Raw genomic sequence first — 21,736 nt, 5'->3', positions numbered from 1 at the left:
GCGCATGCGCATTAGTGCGTCCAGCTGATCTGCCACTCACGTTCACCGGAACTTGAATTGGCTGGTCTTTTTGATATTTCCGGTTAGGGTAGACTGCCTGAAGATTGGTGAATGTGAACGTTAAGGTGGATGCTTTGTGTGTGTACGAGTGTGTGTGTGAGAGAAGCGAGAATAAAGCTACACTGTAATAATGTCTCTAGTGTTCAGTGCCAGTCGGACACAGTGGCCCTCTGAGCAAACCGCCCTGACTGACAGCTAGAGTCGGAGCTGCTTCCTGTTACTTGTTAAATGGAAAATAATTTCAATTTAATTTACTTTATTTAGACGTTTTGACTGTCTTTGGGCTCTGTTTCTGCACCTCGCTAGCTAACTAATGCTATGCATTCACTGAGAGTTCCTCGGGTATCTGCCTGGTGAGTACTGCACGCTCGCTAAGCTACACGTTAGACAGGGACGTTACTCTGATGGTTAGATGTGATAGATTAGCAGCTTTAATATTACCGAGCATATGTTAAGATGTCACGTGTATGAAATGCGTTAGCACTGTTTTTCCCTTTTCCCCCCACGTGTATAATGAGGCTTTAGTGCAACATTAGCCTAGCTTGGCGGCTAGGCTAAGTTGCTAATTGTGCTAGGTTGCAGTCTTTCCACAACCTGTCTTGTTTGGATGCAAGGCCACACGCAGAGACATGGCTAAGGATCATGTTAATCATTATTATGATTCTCACTGATTGGATTTTGTATGGGCATGGAGATTAAGTGAGCTGAAGAGATGTAGTTAGAAGGTCGCCCAGGCTTCAGATCGTGTTTTTTTTTGTTCAGGGTTGAATGAATTCGCTGATCTGCACCCTTGTTTTTATTCTGCACGTGTTTTAGACACTTGGATCACCATGGCCGTGACTCAGTTTCGCCTGTTTAAGATCTGCACCTGCCTAGCATCCATCCTGTCATTCTTTAAAAGGCTCATATGCAGGTGAGTCCTACACCAGCTGCTTCTTTTTTATCATGTTTCTGAAGATACTTTTGTTTTATCACAGCTTTGATATCCCTCTTTTGGGCCCCATTCCCCTCCAACATCGAGTGTACAATATTATGTATGTATTTTTGAACCTAATTTGTGTTATTTATGGCTGCCGTGGGCTGTCACATGACTCGGAACCAGTTGTAGCAAACTTGCTCTACTTCCTGTTTATTTATTTTTATGAGAGCATTTTTGCAGTACTGGATTGTTTAGATATTAGATCAGAAATGTCGTACCAGGGCCACGATTGATCACACAGACCTGCTGAGGAATTGAGATCTGGGGTGCTGTTATTACCTGGATATGCCATGTTGTGAGAAGATGGAGTACAGTTTGGGATGCTCTGCAGTTCTTTGGGAATTCAAAGTATTGGGGTATCTTGGAAAAGAAGGGTGTTTAAAAAAAAAACCTACATACAATCTTTGTTCTACTGTTACACTAGCTTTAATACACCAGCACTGTTAATCAGACACTAACAGATGTTTTTCCTGAAAACACAGCAGATCAAAATGTCTGCAAGATCCTTCATCATATCATCACTGTATGGATATATATAGTTCTTCACCACACTGTTATTACACAGTTTGGCACACACTAAATGAAACTAAGCACTAAACTGTTTCCTAAAACTAAAAGATTTCCCTTTCCTGGAAGTAAGAGACTCAAACCAAGCATATCAGAGCTGCTGTGCACAAAATGAGGTCTGTAAAGACACGGTGTGCCAACGTTAGTGTGGACGAACTTGAGTGTTTTGAAAACAGTCCTGAGCACATCCTAAGTAAACACCTTTGGGATTAAAAAATAAATTTAATATTATATAGAACATCACCTTCCTACAACACAAATTACATGATTAATCTTCTTAAATAGAAACCTCAGCATGTTCAGTTAATCTCTAGTGGTAAACACTGCCAGGTAAGAAAAAGTAATTTCTATATCAAAAGTGATATCAAAAATAGATAATGTGTTGATGATGATGTGTTGCATGCTGCTACCGAGTGGATAACACTAAGTAGGTTACTTATTTGTGTATTGAGGAGTAGCAACATTAATCTTTATACTATCAGATAAAAATAGAATAGATGCATAAAATAGAACTTGTGTGTGTGTGTGTGTGTGTGTGTTTATTTATTTATTTATATATATATATATATATATATATATATATACACACACACACACACACACACACACACACACAAAATAGGGCTGTCATAATAATCTGCAAAAATTTTATTAACACGCGAGTAATGCAGCACACATTGCTGTTTGACCATTTTTATTAAAAAAAAATAAAGAAATAAATATAAAATAGGTGAAATTAAAACCTGCAATGCAACACACATTTATTCACAATGTCCTTTCTTTACTCAGATAAAAAAAGATAATAAACCGCACCAAAAAAAAATAAAATTGTTATCACTAAACATTTGTTTTACTGATGTGCTAAATCTAAAATGATGCACACATCGGGCAATTAAAATCGTCCGTGTGGAAACGAAGCAAAAGTTCCGTTTTGGTGTCCCGATGATATACATAATTTAAAACACTATCATTACTTTAAAATATTTACATTTTAAAGTAATGATTTTGTATATTTACAAGATATTTTGTCTTCATGCTTTATATTGAGTATGGTTTCACTAATAATAAACATACATTTGCATTAAGCAGCCATATTTGTTTCTGATCATGTTGATTAGAGTATTAAAAACTTAAGTATTAATCAAAGTACATTTAGAACAGATGACATGACAATTATGTGATTAATTGTGCTTAAATATTTTAATCGATTGACAGCCATTACACACACACACACACACACACACACACACACACACACACACACACACACACACACACACAGTCACGCAGTCACGCACACTTGTGTTAAACTTCATGCTGTTGTTATATGTTGTAATTCTAAATATATTTTATATTTGACAAAATAAAGCATACCTATGTACTCACTTACACACTCACAGACCCAACTCCCCCCTCCCCTTTCATACACCTTGTCTAGAACTGTGCACATTGAACATGTATGGAATATCTGGTCATATCCATCATAATCCAGAAAAGGAAACCATAATGCATTTTTCTTCTGTATTATGAAACAGTTAAGTGATTTTGTCATCTGGGGGCACTGGGAGGCTTAAAACATGACGCTTATTAATATTAGTTTTTACACACACCTGGGCATGTTAAAAGTTGTGTCGGAAAATGATTAAAAGTGGAACAAAGTCAATGTATTTTGGTGGATACAAAAACACTTGTCTTTTAAGCATTAATACTGACTAATCATGCACAGTATAACAGGGGACATGTACAAACAAGGCAACAAAAGGTCACTTTTGTTATATATTGTTTTAAGTATTATTTTTAGGTGGATAAATAGTTTCCATAAGAAAATGTATACGGTGCTCTTCACTAGTATTGGCTTCCTTGGTAAAATGAACCATGTGCTTACATGTTTTCTGCTTCCAATGTAAATGACACGGGTTAATAGTGTTTAAGATCTATTAACATTATAAGATATGCAATTGCTTTGGCCTATATGGTGTAGTCATGGCAACAGGAATTCTGATTGTCATTTGGTTAAAAGTAGCCAAACATGTCCTAAAGCACTTCTTTACCCTTTCGTGACTCTGTATTAATGTTGTTCTGTTCTTGTTCATAGAACTGTAAGATCACGCAAACGAAGTGGTGATCAGATCACTCTTCCTACTTCGGTTGATTTTTCCTCTGTACCCAAAGAAGTAAGTATATACACAGTTTGTATGTTCGATTTAGCTTAATCGTTTTTTTTTTCCTTCACCTTTTTTCTAAGTCTGTTTAAAATAAAGGTTACAATCACATTTCCATAACTTTAAACAGCAGTATTTTGAATAATATCAATAGAGTTATGTGTCTTAAATAGGAAAATTATTAGCAATAAAAGTAATATGTATAACTTCATGGCGCTTGCCTTCAAGATAATATAATGAAGTTAAAGCTGCAGGCTATGTGATTTGGTGATTTTTTTCCCCCTGTGGTGGAAAAAAAAATGTATTGCAAACAACCTGAGGAAGAACATTTTTCTACCATGGTTTGTGCTACATCATTACACATTTCACGTACACGTACACGTGGTCCACGTTATGTGCATATAAAATACACACACACAGTAGCATGGACGGAAATGCACCACCCACATTTATATACACTACTGAAACAAATTCACAAGTAGATAATGATTCAAATCTCTTCAAATTGACTGAGTATATGTGTAGTTGGACTACTTTCATTTAATCATCGTTCATTGAATGCATTCATCTCTGTAGGCATATTTGCTATTTTACTTATACTGTATCTAACATATGATGTTCTTATGTAGCCAGAGATAGAGGAGTGGAGTTCATGGGATGAAGAGGCTCCCACGAGTATAAAGATCGAGGGAGGTAATGGAGCTGTTCCATCCCAGCAGAACCAGATTGAGGATGAAGAGCCAGATTATTTTAAAGACATGACTCCTACTATCAGGAAAACACAAAAAGTTGGTTTATCCTTGTTTGGATTGTTATTTTAATTATCTTATCATTTTATTGTCTACAGAATAGTGAAGAGAGTTTGCAAGTAACACAATTCTTCCTAAATCTTCATCTCTTACTAGATTGTCTTGAAGAAAAGGGAGCCTGTGAATTTCTCTCTCCCTGATTCAACACTGGGCTTCTCCAGCAGACTGGCTGTTACTCAGGATATGTCATTTATCCAGCCTTCGGTAAGATATATTATTATTATTATTTGTATTATTATTTAGTGTAGAAAATAAGGCATGCGGTCTGGATAATTCTCCTTATAGTGTAATTGATCTGATGTACTCCGCAGTAGTGCATTACCACAGATGGACACCTTTTTTTTTTTTGACTCATCTGTAAATCTGAAGCAAAATATGTTTGCAATATACAAACAAAGTATGAACTTGATGCCCTAATTTATACAAATTTATTCTGTGCTCTACCACGCCTTTCGAATATGTGACTTTCGTCCGACTCGCCTACACGTGGTGAATCAGAGAGATGTGTAATGATATGAACCAGGTATAAACTGTAGGTTTACTGTTCAAACACTATATGGACCAAAAGTATTGGGACACCCGATACTGCACCTCGGGCCTCCTCACCCTACATCAGTGCCTGTCCTTACTAACACCCTTGTGGCTGAATGATCACAAATCTCAACAAGCACGCTCCAAAATCTAGTGGAACATATTCCATTTACTTCTGTGGCATTTGGCAGACACCCTTATCCAGAGAAACTTGCATCTTCTCATCAAGTGCCTGGGGATCCATGAAATTCTGGAGTAAGAACAGGAGCTTTGAGGATTTGGATTTGGACTGTAGTTAATGTCAAAAGTCTGCTACACTGATTCAAGACTACAGTTTCAAGCTACAACCTCTTAGAAGTGTCGGTTATTATAACAGCAGATGGGGACTGAATATGAAATGGGATGTTCAAAAAGTGCACGTGTATTTTATGGTCAGGTGTCCACAAACCTTTGCCCTGTAGGGTATTCTGGTGCTTGCTTTGCTGAGAAACTTCTATATGTGGCCTACAGGCAGAGCTGGGAGACTTGGAAACCTGGCAGGAGGACACGAATGCCTGGGAGGATGAGTCTGATGCTTCATGGGAGGCAGAAGAAGTGTTAAGGTATTACAAAATCTGAATCTTGATGTAAGAAACACACATTTTTGTAAAACTGCATGACAAAAAAAAAATATTATTCCTTTTGATTCCTCAGTGGTTTGCCAACAATTTTTATTTATTTTTTTATTTCTTGAAGAATTTTTAATCACATACTTTACATACACAGTGTTGTGGAACATCTGCAAGACGCGTCTGTTTATAGCGTTATAGCTCTCACTAGTTTCTATTTATTTCCCTTCTGTAAAAATTAATAATAGAACTAAATTATTACAATTACAATAATACATATAGCTACAGGGTTTCACTGTACACAGATGGTTCCGTTTCACTTCACTGACAGTGTAGTGAACACAATGTACATTTAGATCATTTGTCCACTAGATGGCAATAATATACAGTCGGGTCTTCAAGAAGCTCTTCTTTTCTCTAGCTTTTTGACTTTTTCTAACTCTTCTTCTTTTACTGTTTTTTCCCCACTTCTCAGTATTAAAGTTTATTTGGCAGTGAAGTAAAATGTAAAGAACAGGCCGGCTTAAGAATTTAAGTAAATAATTTCAGTTCACTGAATATTTGGTGCTTGAACTAATAATTGATCTGCTTGTGGATTTCAGACAGCAGAAGTTAGCAGAGCGGGAGAAACGTGCCATGGAACAGCAGAGAAAGAAAATTGAGAAGGAGGCACAGAGAATGATGAAGAAGGAGCAGAAGATTGCAGTGAAGCTTTCCTAACATTTCTAGGCAGCACTGGACATGAAAAAGAACCCCAAATTATTGTCCACCAACATCTTTCATCATTTTTATTCCCAGTTCAACATGCCCCATTTTCAACCATCAGTTTTGAAATCCTATTGATTTTTCTCGAGTTTTACTGATTTCTGGAGTTTTCCCTTTTATTCTTTGTATAGAATGAATTGTACCCTTTTATTGAGATCACTTATAGTTGGGACATTGCTAATAGTACACACACAGAAGAACGTGGAACGTTAGCATGTCTGTATTTATATATAAAAGAAAGGACTGTAATGTGAATGAGGAATAACTTTCTCATCCTTTTTTTTTATTATTTGTGGAAAACATATTTTGGGATTGAGACATTGCAGAAAAAGGCAGTTTTTTTTAAAGGGCCAACACTCACAGAAGGTGGTCACCTGAATGTGACAAAAAGTAGTTTGAAGAACATCCCTGAAAATACATTGTGCTTGGAAAGCGACCAGTTTTTGAGTGTGTGTGTGTGTGTGTGTGTGTGTGGAATGGAGTGCATGACTGAAGCCAATATTTAATGTAGTGTGGGTGGTAAAATGTGGGTTGCCATGGAAACATGGCAGTTTTTCTTTTGGCAATCTTGGACTGTCATCCTAAGCTTCTCTTCCGTCTTTATTCATCTTAAATTTTACAACAATCATGGCAGTAGCATATAATGCACTGGGTACAGCTTCTATTCAACACATGCCATATGTAGCACTCTTCTGTATAAAACTGTACCCAAGTGTATTTTTTTCCTTAATTATTTCTACAATGATTATTGGTAACTACTGTAAGGTGATAGGAGTTGGTTTTGTGGATGGGAAAAGAATTATTGTCATGAAAGGTTTTAGGTGCAGGTCATTTATAATGCTTATTTTATTAAAAAAATTGTTTCAGGGGGAAAATAATTTAAAATGTCCAAGATGAGAGGTTTTTTTTTATAAATTATCATGCAACAAATGTGCATTGCATAACTAAAAACTAGTGGCAGCCATTTTCGATTAAAAATCATGTAATTCAATTTATGTACAGAAACGAAACCAACTACAGTTGTGCATTATTGTGCTATTTAGATGCAGATGGTTAAATATAGCCTATCAATGTTGTTCCAGTTAAATGCTCAGTGACTTCAGTCTGATTCTAATTGGTGAGCTTAGGCTTTCATTTCATGCTGGCTTCATTTGCACAAAACTCCAAGTAACCAAAGTAAAGAAGCAAAATTTGGACACCAAATGTTTTGGCTGAGGTATGTTGAAAATGTATGCTAATGAGATTTTCCCCCCAAAGCTATCCTTTTAAGTTGCATCTCAGCAGACATGAAAGTTTCTCCAAAGATTTACAGCACAACAATCATGATTACATTCTGGAGACAATGTTCAAAGGGGCAGCTCTGCAGTACATTTGAGAAATCAGGCCTAGGCAACGAATGAAACATGAGTCTGTCATTTTACAAACAATGTTTCCATTCTGTGCACACATTCATTCTTTCCCTGTAATAAACTGTTTGGATTTATATGAAAAAAGAAAAAAAAGATGTGTTTATTGGAGCCTAGAGAAGGTGTATTTGAGGCCTAAATGGTGCAATATACAAGATGTTTGTGCAGATGTAGAGCTGCATTTCTACACAATCAGATCGGCACGTAGAGTCTATACCCAAACAGGCTTCGTCTAAATATCCTAAATCCTGACTGTGCGCTAGGCTTTAATGTCCTTAACACCGCATGAGAATTGCTCTGCTAAATGATTCAACACGACCAATTTCAGAGCCTATTCGAGGTCATCATGTTCCTACTAGTGGAATATTTCAGGGCTAAGAATGATGTCGTAATCTCCCATCTGTTTCTGCAGCGCCCTCAGCCCACTGACGCTCATACATCCTGACCCACTTTAATATTCAAACGGTTCCTTTCATGCAAGAAGAAAGGATGGTGAATGTGTCGATTCATGGTATAATTTTTGAACCTCGTTTGAATTGAAGAGAAAAATGTTATTGCAGGTACAGGACTTATGTAATCAAGAACAATTTGTACTTTCAAATAGAGGCTGTCTTTACAGTTCCTGCTGCGACGAGTTATATGCAGCCCCTCGGATCATTCTTTTATTGTTTTTAACCATGTTTAACACATTGATGTAATGGCCTGAAAAACTCTTCATGGTGGTAAAAGTTTTGAAAATGATTGTATTTCAGTTCAGAAATGCCTTTCTTGTTTTGCAGAGTCCAAATATTCTATTATGACTCCCCAAGTCACAGCAATGTGCTGTTTGTCTAAAAGCAACTGCTATATATTCCATTCTTTTGGATTCAACATGTAGTAAATAATTCATTTGACAATGAGAATTACAGTATACATTTAATAAATAGGCTGTTTATCAATATGTGACCACTGCAAAAAAAGTTTAGGAAGTCCAAAAAAAACCCCATTTAAAGTGATATATGATATTTAGTATATATATATATATATATATATTCCAGAAAACCAATTATGTTCAAACCCTGATTTTGCAGGGGACATTTGTTTACTGAAACAATTGGTTTCAGTAAAATCGTCTATCCTGGGAATAATGACTATAATGGAGGAATCCACCCTGGATGGGAAGTCCCTCATCGTCACCATGCCACACAAACAAATAAAGGGGCCGCTCTAACCAATCTACCTGCCAATGAGAGGATATGAACGGGAGTACCATACAGAGAGGAACTCGAGCTAAGGATCAAACCTGGTACAGTAGAACTGTGAGGCAGAAACACTGCTGCACCACCATGCCCCCTGTCTCTTCAAACTACCACAATTATGGGAGCATTTGATGATAAACGCACCATTTTCTCCCACCTGTGCATACATTTTAGGACTTTTTTTTTTTAAAGTATGAGTACATACTTCCATGGAGCTCTGCTTGCCCAGTTTTACTGTTGTCAGACTATTTATATTGATAAATATTTGTCACATCTATTCAGCATTCTTAGTCTGAGTTGACTGATAAGTCAGAGCGTCAGTTCTCATTTTTCTAGCTAACTTTAGTGCTCACTGGAGATGAGGGCCAGGTTACACAACAGTGGTGCCCCATCTGGCATCTTACATCACCCCTTAACTAAGTGAGCCAGATGCCCCTCATATTGAGTGATTACATCCAAAAATCTATGAAAAGAGGAGCTTCAAATAATGCTTCATTATGTAAAATGTTTGCTTTGTCTCTGCATGTGTAGGAGTTAACAGCACCAAGATTAAAACAATGAGCTTCTGCTGTCAGCTCTGCCCGAGTGAACCCCCTTTTACTTTAAAAGCCTTTAAACATTAAGAGGCTTTTGTGTGCAGTCATATTTAACAAGTGATAATAGAACAGATGAGGGAGTCTGAATAACAGACAACCTATATGGTTTCTAGTTTTATAGATTTGAAGAGATTATAGAGTTGGCTTCTTTACTCATCCAAACTATTTTTATTAACAGAAGAACTAAGGGGTTTTCAAATATTTCATATTTCCTCATTACATGCATTGCTTTAAATCCCTTCCCATTCCAGATCAACACATTATCTGGGAAGGAAAAAAAAAAAAAAAAAAGGGTACAAACAAATAGGCTAATCATGCTTTAATAATAAATATATTTAACATGTCTAATACAAATAAATATTGCACATTGTTTAGGCACAAAAGGGTCATATGTACTGTAGCATTGACTGTTTAGAGAGTCAGCAAGGTCACATGCTCCACGAGAGGCAAAAATTCACAAAAACAAAATACTGAACAAAGCTTTGGGGCTGCTCCTGCCTTCCAAAGAACATTATTGACAACAGTCAACACACAAGAAACAGACTAGCTGGCAACATACAGCACAATAGCATGACCACCTACCCAGGTGATCACATCAGGGCAATAAGCAATACAACTTGTGACAAAAAAAAAGAAACAAATAAATACATTCAAGTTAATTTGTCATACAATTATTCACAGTGCAAAGTGACAGAGGGGAAAAAAAAGTAGCAATATAGATATATACACACAAAACAAAACTTATTTAAAGCTATTAAGTGCTATAGTTAACTGTGCCTAAAGGTGATAGACCATTACACATGTGGCCCATACGTGACAAGGCGAAGAGAGTGCAATCCCATAATGCAACACCCACGGATTAAAGCTGCAATGCTGTACACTGGTGCCCCATCATTTTCATTGTGCTGAGAGCACAGCCAGGCCACTGTAGGAAGAACAGGTGCTGCTACAGCAACCAAATCAACGAAGTAGGTGTTGCTCCAATAGTTTTTCCCCACCACAGCTGTACTTGCACTGCTGCTACAGGTATCCTTCATGCCAAAGTCTAGCTCTTCTATGAACCCTGGATCCACTTCAGTTTCAGAACCGCCAGGGTCCTGTGGAATTAGCAATGCAGAAAGTGCACGATTGTAGGGAATGTGGTTTATCCCCTCAATCAGGTTGGGATTTTGGGCTTGAGATAATTTGGTTTTGATCAGTTTCTCTTCTTGGGGTAGGTGGGATTCCTGTGTTTTGAAGAACATTTGGAGAACGTTTGAAGACAGGCCAGAATTTTGAAGCTTAAGCAGATGGAAAAACAGAGCTTGAAGATCAGGGTTATAGAAGCTCTCATCTGTTTGGACTGCTTTCTCACCAGACACATGTTGCTCATCAGCAGTGGTTTGACTGTGGATTTGATCTTTTGAGCTCTTCATAGAGTCCTCAGCAGCACTCTGTGTCAGAGTGGACAGTCCTGGCGGGTTCATGTATTTAGCACTACCATTTTGGCTGCAATCTACAGCTGTAGACATGAGAACCTGCTCAAGCATGTCCATCTGGTTGGCCATTTCCTCATTAACAAGCAGCCCACTGTCGGTCATCTCTTCCTGCGCATAATCCTCAGCCTGCAGCTTTTTTATCTGCTGCTTTTCAGACAGCTTTTCTGGAGAATCACATATAAAGTCCAGAGTGGGTTCATCATGGAGGGTGGCACCGCTTTGCGCCAGTTCCATGCTATGCAGCAAGGATTCCAGCTTCCTATTCTGGATGTTAATGTCAATGAAGTACTTCTGAATGCCTTTATCTTTTTCCATTAGACTGTTTTTCATGGTCTCGACTACTTGCCGTAGCTGTTTTATCTCCTTGCGTGCCTCCTTGAGAGCCAGCTGTGCTTCCACACGGTGACACTCTTCCTCAATCCAGTCCTCACGCATCCGGCTCAGCTGGTTCTTCAAATCCTGAATTTCAGATTCCCTGATAGACAGGAAATATACACGTTTATGCTGCTTTATTGAACGGGTCTTACCTGAAGACAGTATGCAAAAGATAAATCACTTTGGCTTACCGTCCAGAAACAGTTTGCTCAAAATCCCTGAGCTTGGTTCTTAGGTGACGGATTGTCACCTCTTTTTGTTGTAGAGGGGTCAGGTATTGCTCTGGATTAGGAGGCCTGATGCCATGATTGTCACCGCATGAATGGTAGCTCCCTGGAGTGGTTCTTCTAAAATAGATAGATAGAATACAGATACCTAGCACAAATCTAGACCACGGATCAATAATTATACAAATGGTACATATAATCTGATTCTCAAATAATTCAACTGATCTATTAATTTCATCACACACAAAATTATGGTATATTTCCTATAGAAAAATGTCTGTAGTCATTGTAGCCTTATACTTCTTTTATCAAAGTGAGGCACTATAGTAAGGGATGAATCGGTAGAGCACAGCCCTGTGAGCAGAGACTCAAGCACAAGCTAACAGTGCTTTGAAGCAGCCTCTGCATCTCGGTTATAAACAACACACCAGAGAGAATGAGCCACATACTGCAGCATTCCACTCACACTATCAACAAACCAGATATGCATATAATGCCATACAGTACATACATTAATGATCTTCCATTTGCTATCTATTGTTAAGACATTCAATGCAACGATCTGAAAATTTTAAACATCAAAATATAATAAAAAGAACCACAACACAAAAGCATTTGAAGCACACAACTGGCTGCATTAGCTATTTAGGCTGCCAGGCTCTACCACAAAATGGCTTTGAATAAACCTCCGCAGTCTGTAACCATGTGGGCGATGTGATGAACAATTTAGTGAATCATTTTGAAGTTCATCTGAACCCAAACATGATTGATTGTACTAAGCAAGTCCTTTACATAGAGTGCAGGAAGATTTTGCAATTGTCTGATAGACACACTGAACTAAATAATCATTACTTTGTCACTGTAATCAGATTTCTGCCTACACCATTGTCTTACCTGACAATAGGGCTAGAACTTCTGCTGGTGCATGATGAAGGGTTTTTTTTGGGTGGGGTTCTGTAAGGGGCATAAAGGTCTGAATCACGTGGTGCAGTAGGGCTTCCTGGAGGCTTAAACACAGGCTGGCTTCGGATGTGCGGGACACGACTTGAAAACAGACAAGATGATGGTCAACAATTACTAGCTATTACAGCTATAAGAGGAAAGATATGGGAAATGTAAAAATCCTCAAATGCTGTAGCATGAGCCCAACAATTTATTTAGGCAGATAAAAAAAAAAAAAAAAGCATTTATAAATGAATTTTTGTAATCTGATTTACAGGTGAATGTTGATAAAATCCTGAGGTGCAATACTTTACCTGTGTGCAAGGCAACCCTTTTTCCCTGTGGAGTTGTTGGCCATAATTTCACGGTTCTTTAAGCTTCCAGTACTGCTGGAGGAGCTGAAGTCAACCTCACTGCCTGCAAAACAATGTTCTACACGTTTCAGTGAACACAAACATGGTTTGATCATTGTAGCTACAGAATCTCCTGCATCATTATTACTCACCTATAATTTGTACTCAATATACAATTATGCCCTACAAAAACTCAATAAAAGTAAGAATTATCAGATCAAATACACTAGACAAAAATAAAACACCAGCAAAATTGACATGATTTAGTAACATGGCATTTAAAAAAAAAAAATAGCGTGTAGGTGTAAGCTGATAGACCATAACATCCTGTTATCGCAACACACATAAATACATGCACATTTACCTGAGAAACACCTCTTTCCTTTTGATAATACCATCACACTGTGAATGTAAAACTTGTGAGAAAACAGAACAAAACAAAGTGTTAAACCTAACAGTCTTTCAGTGCCGGTGGTGATTTAGATTTTGTTAGTCACTTCAGTGAACCAATAGGGAAGTTAACGACTTCTAATTTTACTGATTGGACAGCTGTGGCCTAGCTGACCAACCAATCAGCAATCACTCTGAGCTTGAACAATCAAGCAAAACCTGCCTCATAGTGGTTTGGCATTCCTGGAAATAAAATAAAGCTTTCTATCTTCTCAAGACAACTTCTAAATAACAGCAGTAGCATTATTAAAGATAGGTAAACTTGATAGTAGGGGATAATACGATTAGATATAAAAACCAAACAATTAATAAAATCAGAGTAATAAAATATATTTTTTTAATCTTTTATTATTAAATAAATCTTACAGCCCAGGTTCCTTCCTTGAACGTAGTGTAATGGTTTTAATAATAATAATGGGAATTATGTTGTATTATTTTCATTGACACAGTTATTGTCCACGTGAGTCTGACCTAGGACTAATAGAAAACCTTTTAGCAACTTCATCACATGTGGTATCTACTAAACACAGATAGAAAACATTAGGACTTTAGTAAGCATCCAGTCTTTAAATATGTTTTTTTGGGTTTGATAATAATGGTTTGATGATGTGCACAAGCACAATATGTTGCAAAAAATTGCTGATAAATTTTAATAGCATATGTAGTAAATAAAATTTACTACATATGCTATTAAACATATAAGATGTTTGTGGGATTGTTTTTGTTGGTGTCTGTGCATCAATTTCAATTGATCTTTGTGTCTGTTTGGGTTTCCTCTGGGCTTCACTGGTTTCTTCCTACCTTCCAATACAGCCAAATGGGTTAACCGGGTTCTATGTTACACTGCGCTTAAGTGAATATGTGATTATGTGTGCAAGAAGCCCTGTGATAGACTGATGTCACATCCGATGTGGCTTCCTGCTTTAGGCTCTTCATTTGTCTTCAACAAAGTGTTCAAATATTTAATTAAACTAACTAACCTCTTAAAGTTAACTAAAGTCCTGTTGTTCCAGAAAAGCTTGTATATACTGTGCAGGAAGAAAGAGAAGAAAATAGCTTAAATAAGTATAGATAATCTATACAAAATTGTATAGATAATCAGTTCAAATATACATTGTAATTTTGAATTTCAGTTTTGACTTGGAGATTCAAAGAATGTGAGCAGAGGTTTGGAAATGCACAAGTGAGCTGATTATAAAGAACAAAACACTTCACAAAACTCTGTTAAAGTTTGGTTTAAGATTTAGCCAACAAGCCACAAACTGAAGTAGTAATAGTTTTTGGAACAGATACATTAGCCTTTCACCATCTGGAAGTGACAAAAGTGGTTTAATCCTGGAAGCACTAAAAAGATTTTTAGAGAGTCTTTTTAATGTGACGTTTTTAATCATATGCTTCAAAGCAGAGATGACTATCAAGCATTACTCACCCTGAATTACACAGCAAACTATACATATATATCTATGAGACTTATGAATCCATGAAATGGTACCAATAGATGACCTTTGACTCACATAAATCATCTTTTTTTCAGTAAGACATTGTGCTAGAACAGCTAATGTGTTTAGTAGATAAAAATCCGTAAGGAGTTCCTGCATCATTTATCCTAAAAAAATTTTTTTGAACAGCTTACATTACATCATAGTGCAGCTGCTTCACAAAAACTGCCTGATCCATGATAACAATAATTCCAAAGTCATTATTATATTGTTTGACTAAGTCAGTAATAGTGCAGTCCAGAATTTGGACCGTAATAAAACTTGAAACCTGAAAATAAATAGTACATTTGATAGCCATAATAGTATAAATCATTCTGATTCTACGCTAAGATGAATGTACTTTTAAGTCTTGAAAACATCATCAGATTTTTTTTTCAAATTTTTATCTGCGCTGTTTCACCAAGCCACAGCCCACTGTTTCAACAGATTTTTAGTTGTTGCATGATCTTGGCTAAGAAGAATAAAACCCAGTGTGGTCTTCTGCTGTTTTAGCCCATTTTGTTTATGGTTCGGCATCTTGTTGGTAAATGTCGTCATTTATCAGAGATCGGAAATGTTTTTTAGCTTGAACAAATCTAGCCCTTTCTTATCAATAAGGCATTTACTTTATTTTTATGCATTTCTCTGAGTGAACATACCTAAGATATACTCAGTATAGTCCATCTGTCAACAATAATATTGCCAGGACAGCAAGATCACCTTTTTTGCACATTTTGCTGTGTGATATAAATATTATTTATTATAAATATTATTATTAGCCGAAGCTTTGTCATTTGTCATTTGGCACAAGTAATCCTATTAAATTGGCAGGTGAGTGCATAAACTTTTAACTTAGTTATTTAGGATTAGGTATAAACATTAGTGTGCTTGAAAGTTGTTGTGTCCAAACTACACTATTATGCACTTGCCCAAGACTCCATGTTTTTCTTTATAAAAGCTGTAAGATGAATCTTGGCAAATATTTACTCACCTCTGTGCCGAATAGAGGATTGCTGCTGCTCCCTGTTGTGCTTCCGTGTAATATCATTACTCTCGGCCACCACATTGACTCTGACCCTCTTGACCTTGGTCTTGCTTTTCACTAGAATTGGTGACCCCAGAGAGCTGTTGTCTGATGCAGATCTGATTTTAGCTGGAGATGGACACTGACTGCTCGGACATCCGGTGTCATCTGAAGCCACAGGAACAAATTTCAACACTGCAAGCAAAGTGAATGCATAATGCTTCTCCTAATCCAACTAGTCAGTGTTTAGACCTTGGGGCTTATCAACAATTCTACATGCAGCAGTGTCTGTCTTTAGGATATATGCGACATACCTGATGAGAAGCTGTTAGGACTGATGGTTCTGTTCTGATTTCTGCTGACATCATTGCTTTCATCCTCAGACAATGGAAACTTGGAAATCTGCGAATCCTTAGCACAGAAAGGCTGAACTATGAGACGGGGGATGCGACTGCGTGTGCTGTCCTTTCCAAATGACTTCTTCACCTTAATGTAAGTAAATTATTACTGACAATAAGTATGTAAATTATAACTGACAATTGAGCAATAGCAATCAACCAGTTGTCTGTGGTTATAATGATCAGTTTCTGCAATCTAAATCTAATTTTGGGTTTGACAGAAAAATCATGTTTGTGGGTAGAAAGAAAGCAAATACCTTATATTCCTGAAATGGCCCCATCCTTCTTGAGTCAAAAAACAGGTCGGGTCTAGTCCTCTAAGTGGAAAAAAATATTGTTTCTCATTGGCTTCTTTAAAAAAAAAATTAATTTTTGATTATTATTTAAAATGTATTATTGCTTTATATGGATAATTTTATATTGTAAATATTCATATCTACACCAGCAGATTGTGTATATGTACGAATACATATGTAGAGCCTTGAGAATCTGCATACTACACACTACTGTTTGGTAGACTTTATATTTAATTCTGAAAACATTTTGTCCAAATTATTCACAGCATAACTTTGAAAGCTACTGTGGTATGCGCTATTTGGTAAGATAAAATTAAATTATAACGTGTTTGGACATTAAATTGCTGAACAAAATGGTGTTGAACAGGATTTGCCTGCATGACTTTTATTGTGAAACCGGGTTGGAGTAAAGCACAGAAAGCTTTCATTTTCTCCTTCTGTATTTCACTTCGAACATGCTCACGAAGGAAATACAAATATTTGTGTGTGTATATATAAAAGCTAATTCATATTAACTAAGCGTCCTTTTTTCGTGGGTCACAACATATTTGTTTGACAAAACTGGGGTTGAAATGTTTACACTAACACCGAAACACTAAAATATACAAGAACAGAAATAAAACTGACTGAAATTGGAGCACAGTAATCAGTTTACTGCAACTTGCAAGAACACACACGCGCACGGTCCACTGCAATATGAGGAGACTGGGTAGCCAATCCGATGGGATATGGCAGGACTTCAGGAATGAATGGAAGGACTTTATGGCAGGAAAGGAATAAGTCCTTTCAAAACGAATAAATAATTTCTATTCCAGAACTGCTGACTACTTCTGTCTATGATTTATTTTTGGAATTATGTAGCAAGCAAATGGACTTATTACAACCTATTATAATATTGGCCTGTGTCAGACAGCCAAGATTCACAAAGCCTGACAGACTAAATGATAATGTGTTGGTGCTAAAGTACCCAATTTCTAAAGCTTTTCTAGTGATTCATTTGGTAAAAATGAATAAATCACATGAATGTCTAACTTCTGCCATAACTCAATTCAACCACTAAGGAAAAACATTAAAAATATCTATTTACAGTTTTGAGGAGATTGTTAAAGTATTTGTTAAATGTGTGGCCGTTAATAATCAAAAATCTTTTTTAAAGATATCTGTACAACCCCACATATGTCATTACCCTATTGAATACAAACAAACAAAGAGTTGAACCGGGCAATCTACCAGCTGGCTAAACACAGGCCAAGCTGCTTGGGCTTGTAGATCATCTGAAAAAAGGTTGGTATATGTTGGAAGAAGATAGAAATGCAGTTAGTAAAGCAACATTAAAGCGATCAACCTTGCTGTAAAGAAGCTGGAAAATAACTGTCAAATCAAATGATCTACAAGTCTGTCCCAGCTCAGCCTGTGTGATAGCTTCTGATAACTTTATATGATAATGATATGATAATTTTCTTTATCATTTCATGATTCTTGTGTGGTCATCATCATCAAACTTGTTTGTTATCAAGTAGATCAGTTTTTGGAAATATTGCATATTGCCAGTCTTTAAGTAGCAATGCTTACTCTGGGTGTGTTTATGATTCATGGCTTAAAATAAATACACTAAATGTCAAAAAATTCAATGCTAAATAACATAGTTCTTGACAGGGACTGATGACCAAATATTTGAATATACTTTTCAAACCCTAGAAAACTGTAGATAGAATATATAATTTATTTATTTTTTCAAATATTACAATAGGCTAAATTAGCTGGTCATGTCAGATTTGTGTACTTCATTGGAAATTATGTCATTGCAAAAGAGGATTATCACTTCACCAAACCTTTACATGCTTTTAAACATGGTTCAGTTATTAAATCAGATAATATCTTTTCTTTATCTTGCTCCCTCTCCCTCCCTCCCCCCCTCTCTCTCTCTCTCTCTCTCTCTCTCTCTCTCTCTCTCTCTCTCTCTCTGTGAAGTACTAATTGGGGGGATCTCAGGTGGATCTTTGTCAAGAATTCTGTGAATTTATATACAGTATTCCAGGTCCCCTGGTGGTCTAGTGGTTAAGATGCAGCGCTCTCACCGCTGCGACCCGGGGTTCGATCCCCGGTCAGGGAACCATCCCCAGCCACTCTCAGTCCGGATAAATTGGGGAGGGTTGCGTTAGGAAGGGCATCCAGCGTAAAACATGTGCCAAATCAAACGTGCGGAGGATCCGCTGTGGCGACCCCTAATGGGAGAAGCCGAAAGAAAGTTATATACAGTATTCCAACAATTTAACTGTCTGCTTAAATAAAGGTCCTTGGGTTTTTTATTCACTGAATCTTCTGTGTAGCCTCACCTGGTGTTTATCATTTGCTTTTAGTAATTGTTGTCTACGCCACTTTGGGTATTGTTTTTTCTTTAAACCTAATTCATTAGTGACCTAAGCCAATTTATCCAACTAAGAAGCATTGGCTGTGTCTTACACTATGCACTTACAATAGAGTAGACCCAGATGATTTATGCTTGATTACAGTTATTTTTAGATCATATAAGATAGGATATGGGTCATGTGCAGTGGATGAGTAACTCTCCAATAAACTAGAACAATCTAGTTGAACAAAAAGACTTTTTACAGACACTGTTTCTGGTGTTGTTTTTCATGCAGATAGAGGAAGTAAATTTTTTAATGTTTTGAAGATGCTGATTCATTAAAATGAAGAGAATGAGATTTAAGATACACCCCTCCTTAAAAGGTGTATGCAGTGTACTTCCAAAGTGTTATTTTGAAATAACACTTTGGAAGTACACTGCATACACCTTACAAGGAGGGGTATATCTTTAATAGTATTTAAGTTTTTTTCCACCTTTAATATAAATCCTTCTCTTGTAACATCAATGTTTTTGTAACCTTTAAAAAATGTTACAAAAACATTGATGTTTTAAGAGAAGGATTATTATTAAAGGTGGAAAAAAACGTAAATACTGAAGCTACCACCTCAGCAACAAGGAAAGCCACAGTTTGGCAATATAATTTCTGAAAATGCACCATATGGAACATGTATATATGATGCTCAAATGTAACACAATTAGGACAACGTGACAGTAACATTATTTACGATGCTTTGGTATTATTATAGCTTAAGTTTCATAAAAATGAAGACAACTCAACATTTTTAGTCAAAATTAGGTTAAATAAAATAAACTTTTTATTTACATGGGCTATATTAGGTTTAAATCTAGGACTACGAGAACTTGCGCAGTAATGGAAAGCACAGAGCTCTGTGTTCACTATGTCTATGTGCTGTGGCGCAGTAGGTAAAATTCACTTGCCTTCTGAGAGGTGTCTTCTCCTTAGCGAGGTTTCAATGTGATGATACACAGCCCAGAAAACAAATAATAGTATATGTGGGCGCGTGTGCGCATGCGTATATACTGTATATGTTTGTGTATATGCGTGTGTCAAGCGTCCTATGATCCCACCTTGTGCTGTTCCTCCCACGCTTTCGTTTCACTAGATGAAGACTTTCGTTATGGATGGGCAAAATCCCCAGGAAAGGACCAGATTCCCAGCTACGTCAGTCTGATATAAATACCAATGTCGGAGTGTGTTATGCAACAAGACCGGTGTTAACCCTTCTCTTTCTACTCCTCAGTAGCAGATTTCCCAAACCTTTAGCTACAACTATGGAGTTAGCTGATGGAGCAGGCTATGTCAGAATGTGCAGAAATGTTACATAACACCATGTGCTTGCCTACTTCTTCAGTGCGCATGACGTCATTAGGAAGAGTAGTCTGGTTTAACCACGTCACTTCATATGATCTTTATTTTATCCCTCATATTGTGTATTACATCAATTAACAAGCTGACCACAATTACCAAGATTCCACAGATCTATTCATTTTCGTTTCTTATATATGATGTAAAAAGCTTTAGATTCCGTTGATTTGCGTTAATACACCAGACTCAAAAAGCTTTTAGGCCTTTGGGAAGGTGGGGGGATTGTGAGGTATGTGGAGGTAGATCATGAGAAGGTATCTGCAATGAGGATGATTTCAGGATGATCAGAAAGACTCGGTGCTGCTGTTTGTCGGCTCTCCATGGTGCTGAAGTAAGAGAGCTGAGAAAAGGCGCCATGGATATAAGGCGCTGAACTGCTGTCACATATTTGGTCGTGTTAAGCTCGGGCCTATCTCCTGAGCAACAGAAAGTAGTAGATTTTGATTACTTTTGATCTCCTGGTACTCCCAAAACAGGCTGACACAATGTGCATACTATGATCATTATTGTTGTTTTGATATTCAAGTACGAAATGACTAGGTATGGCAGATAGCTCAAGCTATAAATCAAGTGGAGCCAATAAAAATGCTATTAGATATTTATCTGTCATGTATTTTTGTTGCTTTTTTTATTTTTTATAATCATGTATCAAAGCGCATTTATGTGTAGGGTAAAAAACCCAAAGGCAAAGGTAAACACTACCCTCTAGCGATAGAAAAGCATAACTTCTTTCAAACAGCACAGTATATTAGTAAAAAAAAATTTTTTTGTACATATGAATGCCAGCCATCTTAGAGAGTCTATTTTAAATGGATGCTGTATTATGTAAATTATCTTATGTCATATTATTATGTCATGTCTATTATAATATATAATATATAAGTCACATACTGAAAAGTATTATTATTATTACCTCTCCTGCCCTATATATATATATATATATATATATATATATATATATGTGTGTGTGTGTGTGTGTGTGTGTGTGTGTGTGTGTGTGTGTGTGTGTGTGTGTGTGTGTAGATGTTTAAACATATTTATAGATGGGGATTATTTGGGCATTTATATCCACACATCCTTTAGATTTCTTGTGCTTGTCTGTTGACCGGCCTTTGTTTAATATGAAACTTCCTAATGCTGAAGAAGGTTTCTAACTAATGGTTAAATGCATACATAATAATAATAATAATAATAATAATAATAATAATAATAATAATAATAATAATAATAATAATA

The 21,736-nt window shown here is 36.7% G+C and overlaps 2 protein-coding genes across 8 annotated transcripts; one reads left to right on the top strand and one right to left on the bottom strand.

The window, feature by feature from the left end:
- Positions 1 to 7,366, top strand: ebag9 (estrogen receptor binding site associated antigen 9). Its single transcript, XM_083549305.1, has 7 exons — positions 1 to 413; positions 877 to 973; positions 3,702 to 3,780; positions 4,398 to 4,556; positions 4,674 to 4,781; positions 5,619 to 5,710; positions 6,319 to 7,366. The coding sequence occupies exons 2-7, from the start codon at positions 891 to 893 to the stop codon at positions 6,434 to 6,436; spliced, it is 639 nt and encodes a 212-aa protein (XP_083405431.1). The 5' UTR covers positions 1 to 413; positions 877 to 890; the 3' UTR covers positions 6,437 to 7,366.
- Positions 7,367 to 8,789: 1,423 nt separating this feature from the next.
- Positions 8,790 to 20,511, bottom strand: sybu (syntabulin (syntaxin-interacting)). 7 transcript variants are annotated; one of them, XM_083546329.1, is made up of 8 exons: positions 20,053 to 20,511; positions 16,704 to 16,763; positions 16,363 to 16,534; positions 16,016 to 16,216; positions 13,058 to 13,160; positions 12,696 to 12,845; positions 11,766 to 11,921; positions 8,790 to 11,674 (listed from the first exon to the last, which is right to left on the bottom strand). In XM_083546329.1, the coding sequence occupies exons 2-8, from the start codon at positions 16,725 to 16,727 to the stop codon at positions 10,516 to 10,518; spliced, it is 1,965 nt and encodes a 654-aa protein (XP_083402455.1). In that variant the 5' UTR covers positions 16,728 to 16,763; positions 20,053 to 20,511; the 3' UTR covers positions 8,790 to 10,515. The 7 variants fall into 7 exon arrangements, with proteins under 7 accessions (XP_083402455.1, XP_083402456.1, XP_083402453.1 ...); XM_083546330.1 differs by having other exon boundaries at positions 20,203 to 20,502; XM_083546327.1 differs by having other exon boundaries at positions 16,016 to 16,243; positions 20,203 to 20,484.
- Between the last annotated feature and the right edge of the window lie 1,225 nt (positions 20,512 to 21,736).

This window comes from Silurus aristotelis (genome assembly GCF_946808225.1).
Source record: "Silurus aristotelis genome assembly, chromosome: 1".
NCBI classification, from domain to species: domain Eukaryota; kingdom Metazoa; phylum Chordata; class Actinopteri; order Siluriformes; family Siluridae; genus Silurus; species Silurus aristotelis.
This window is presented reverse-complemented; position numbering and strand designations above follow the sequence as displayed.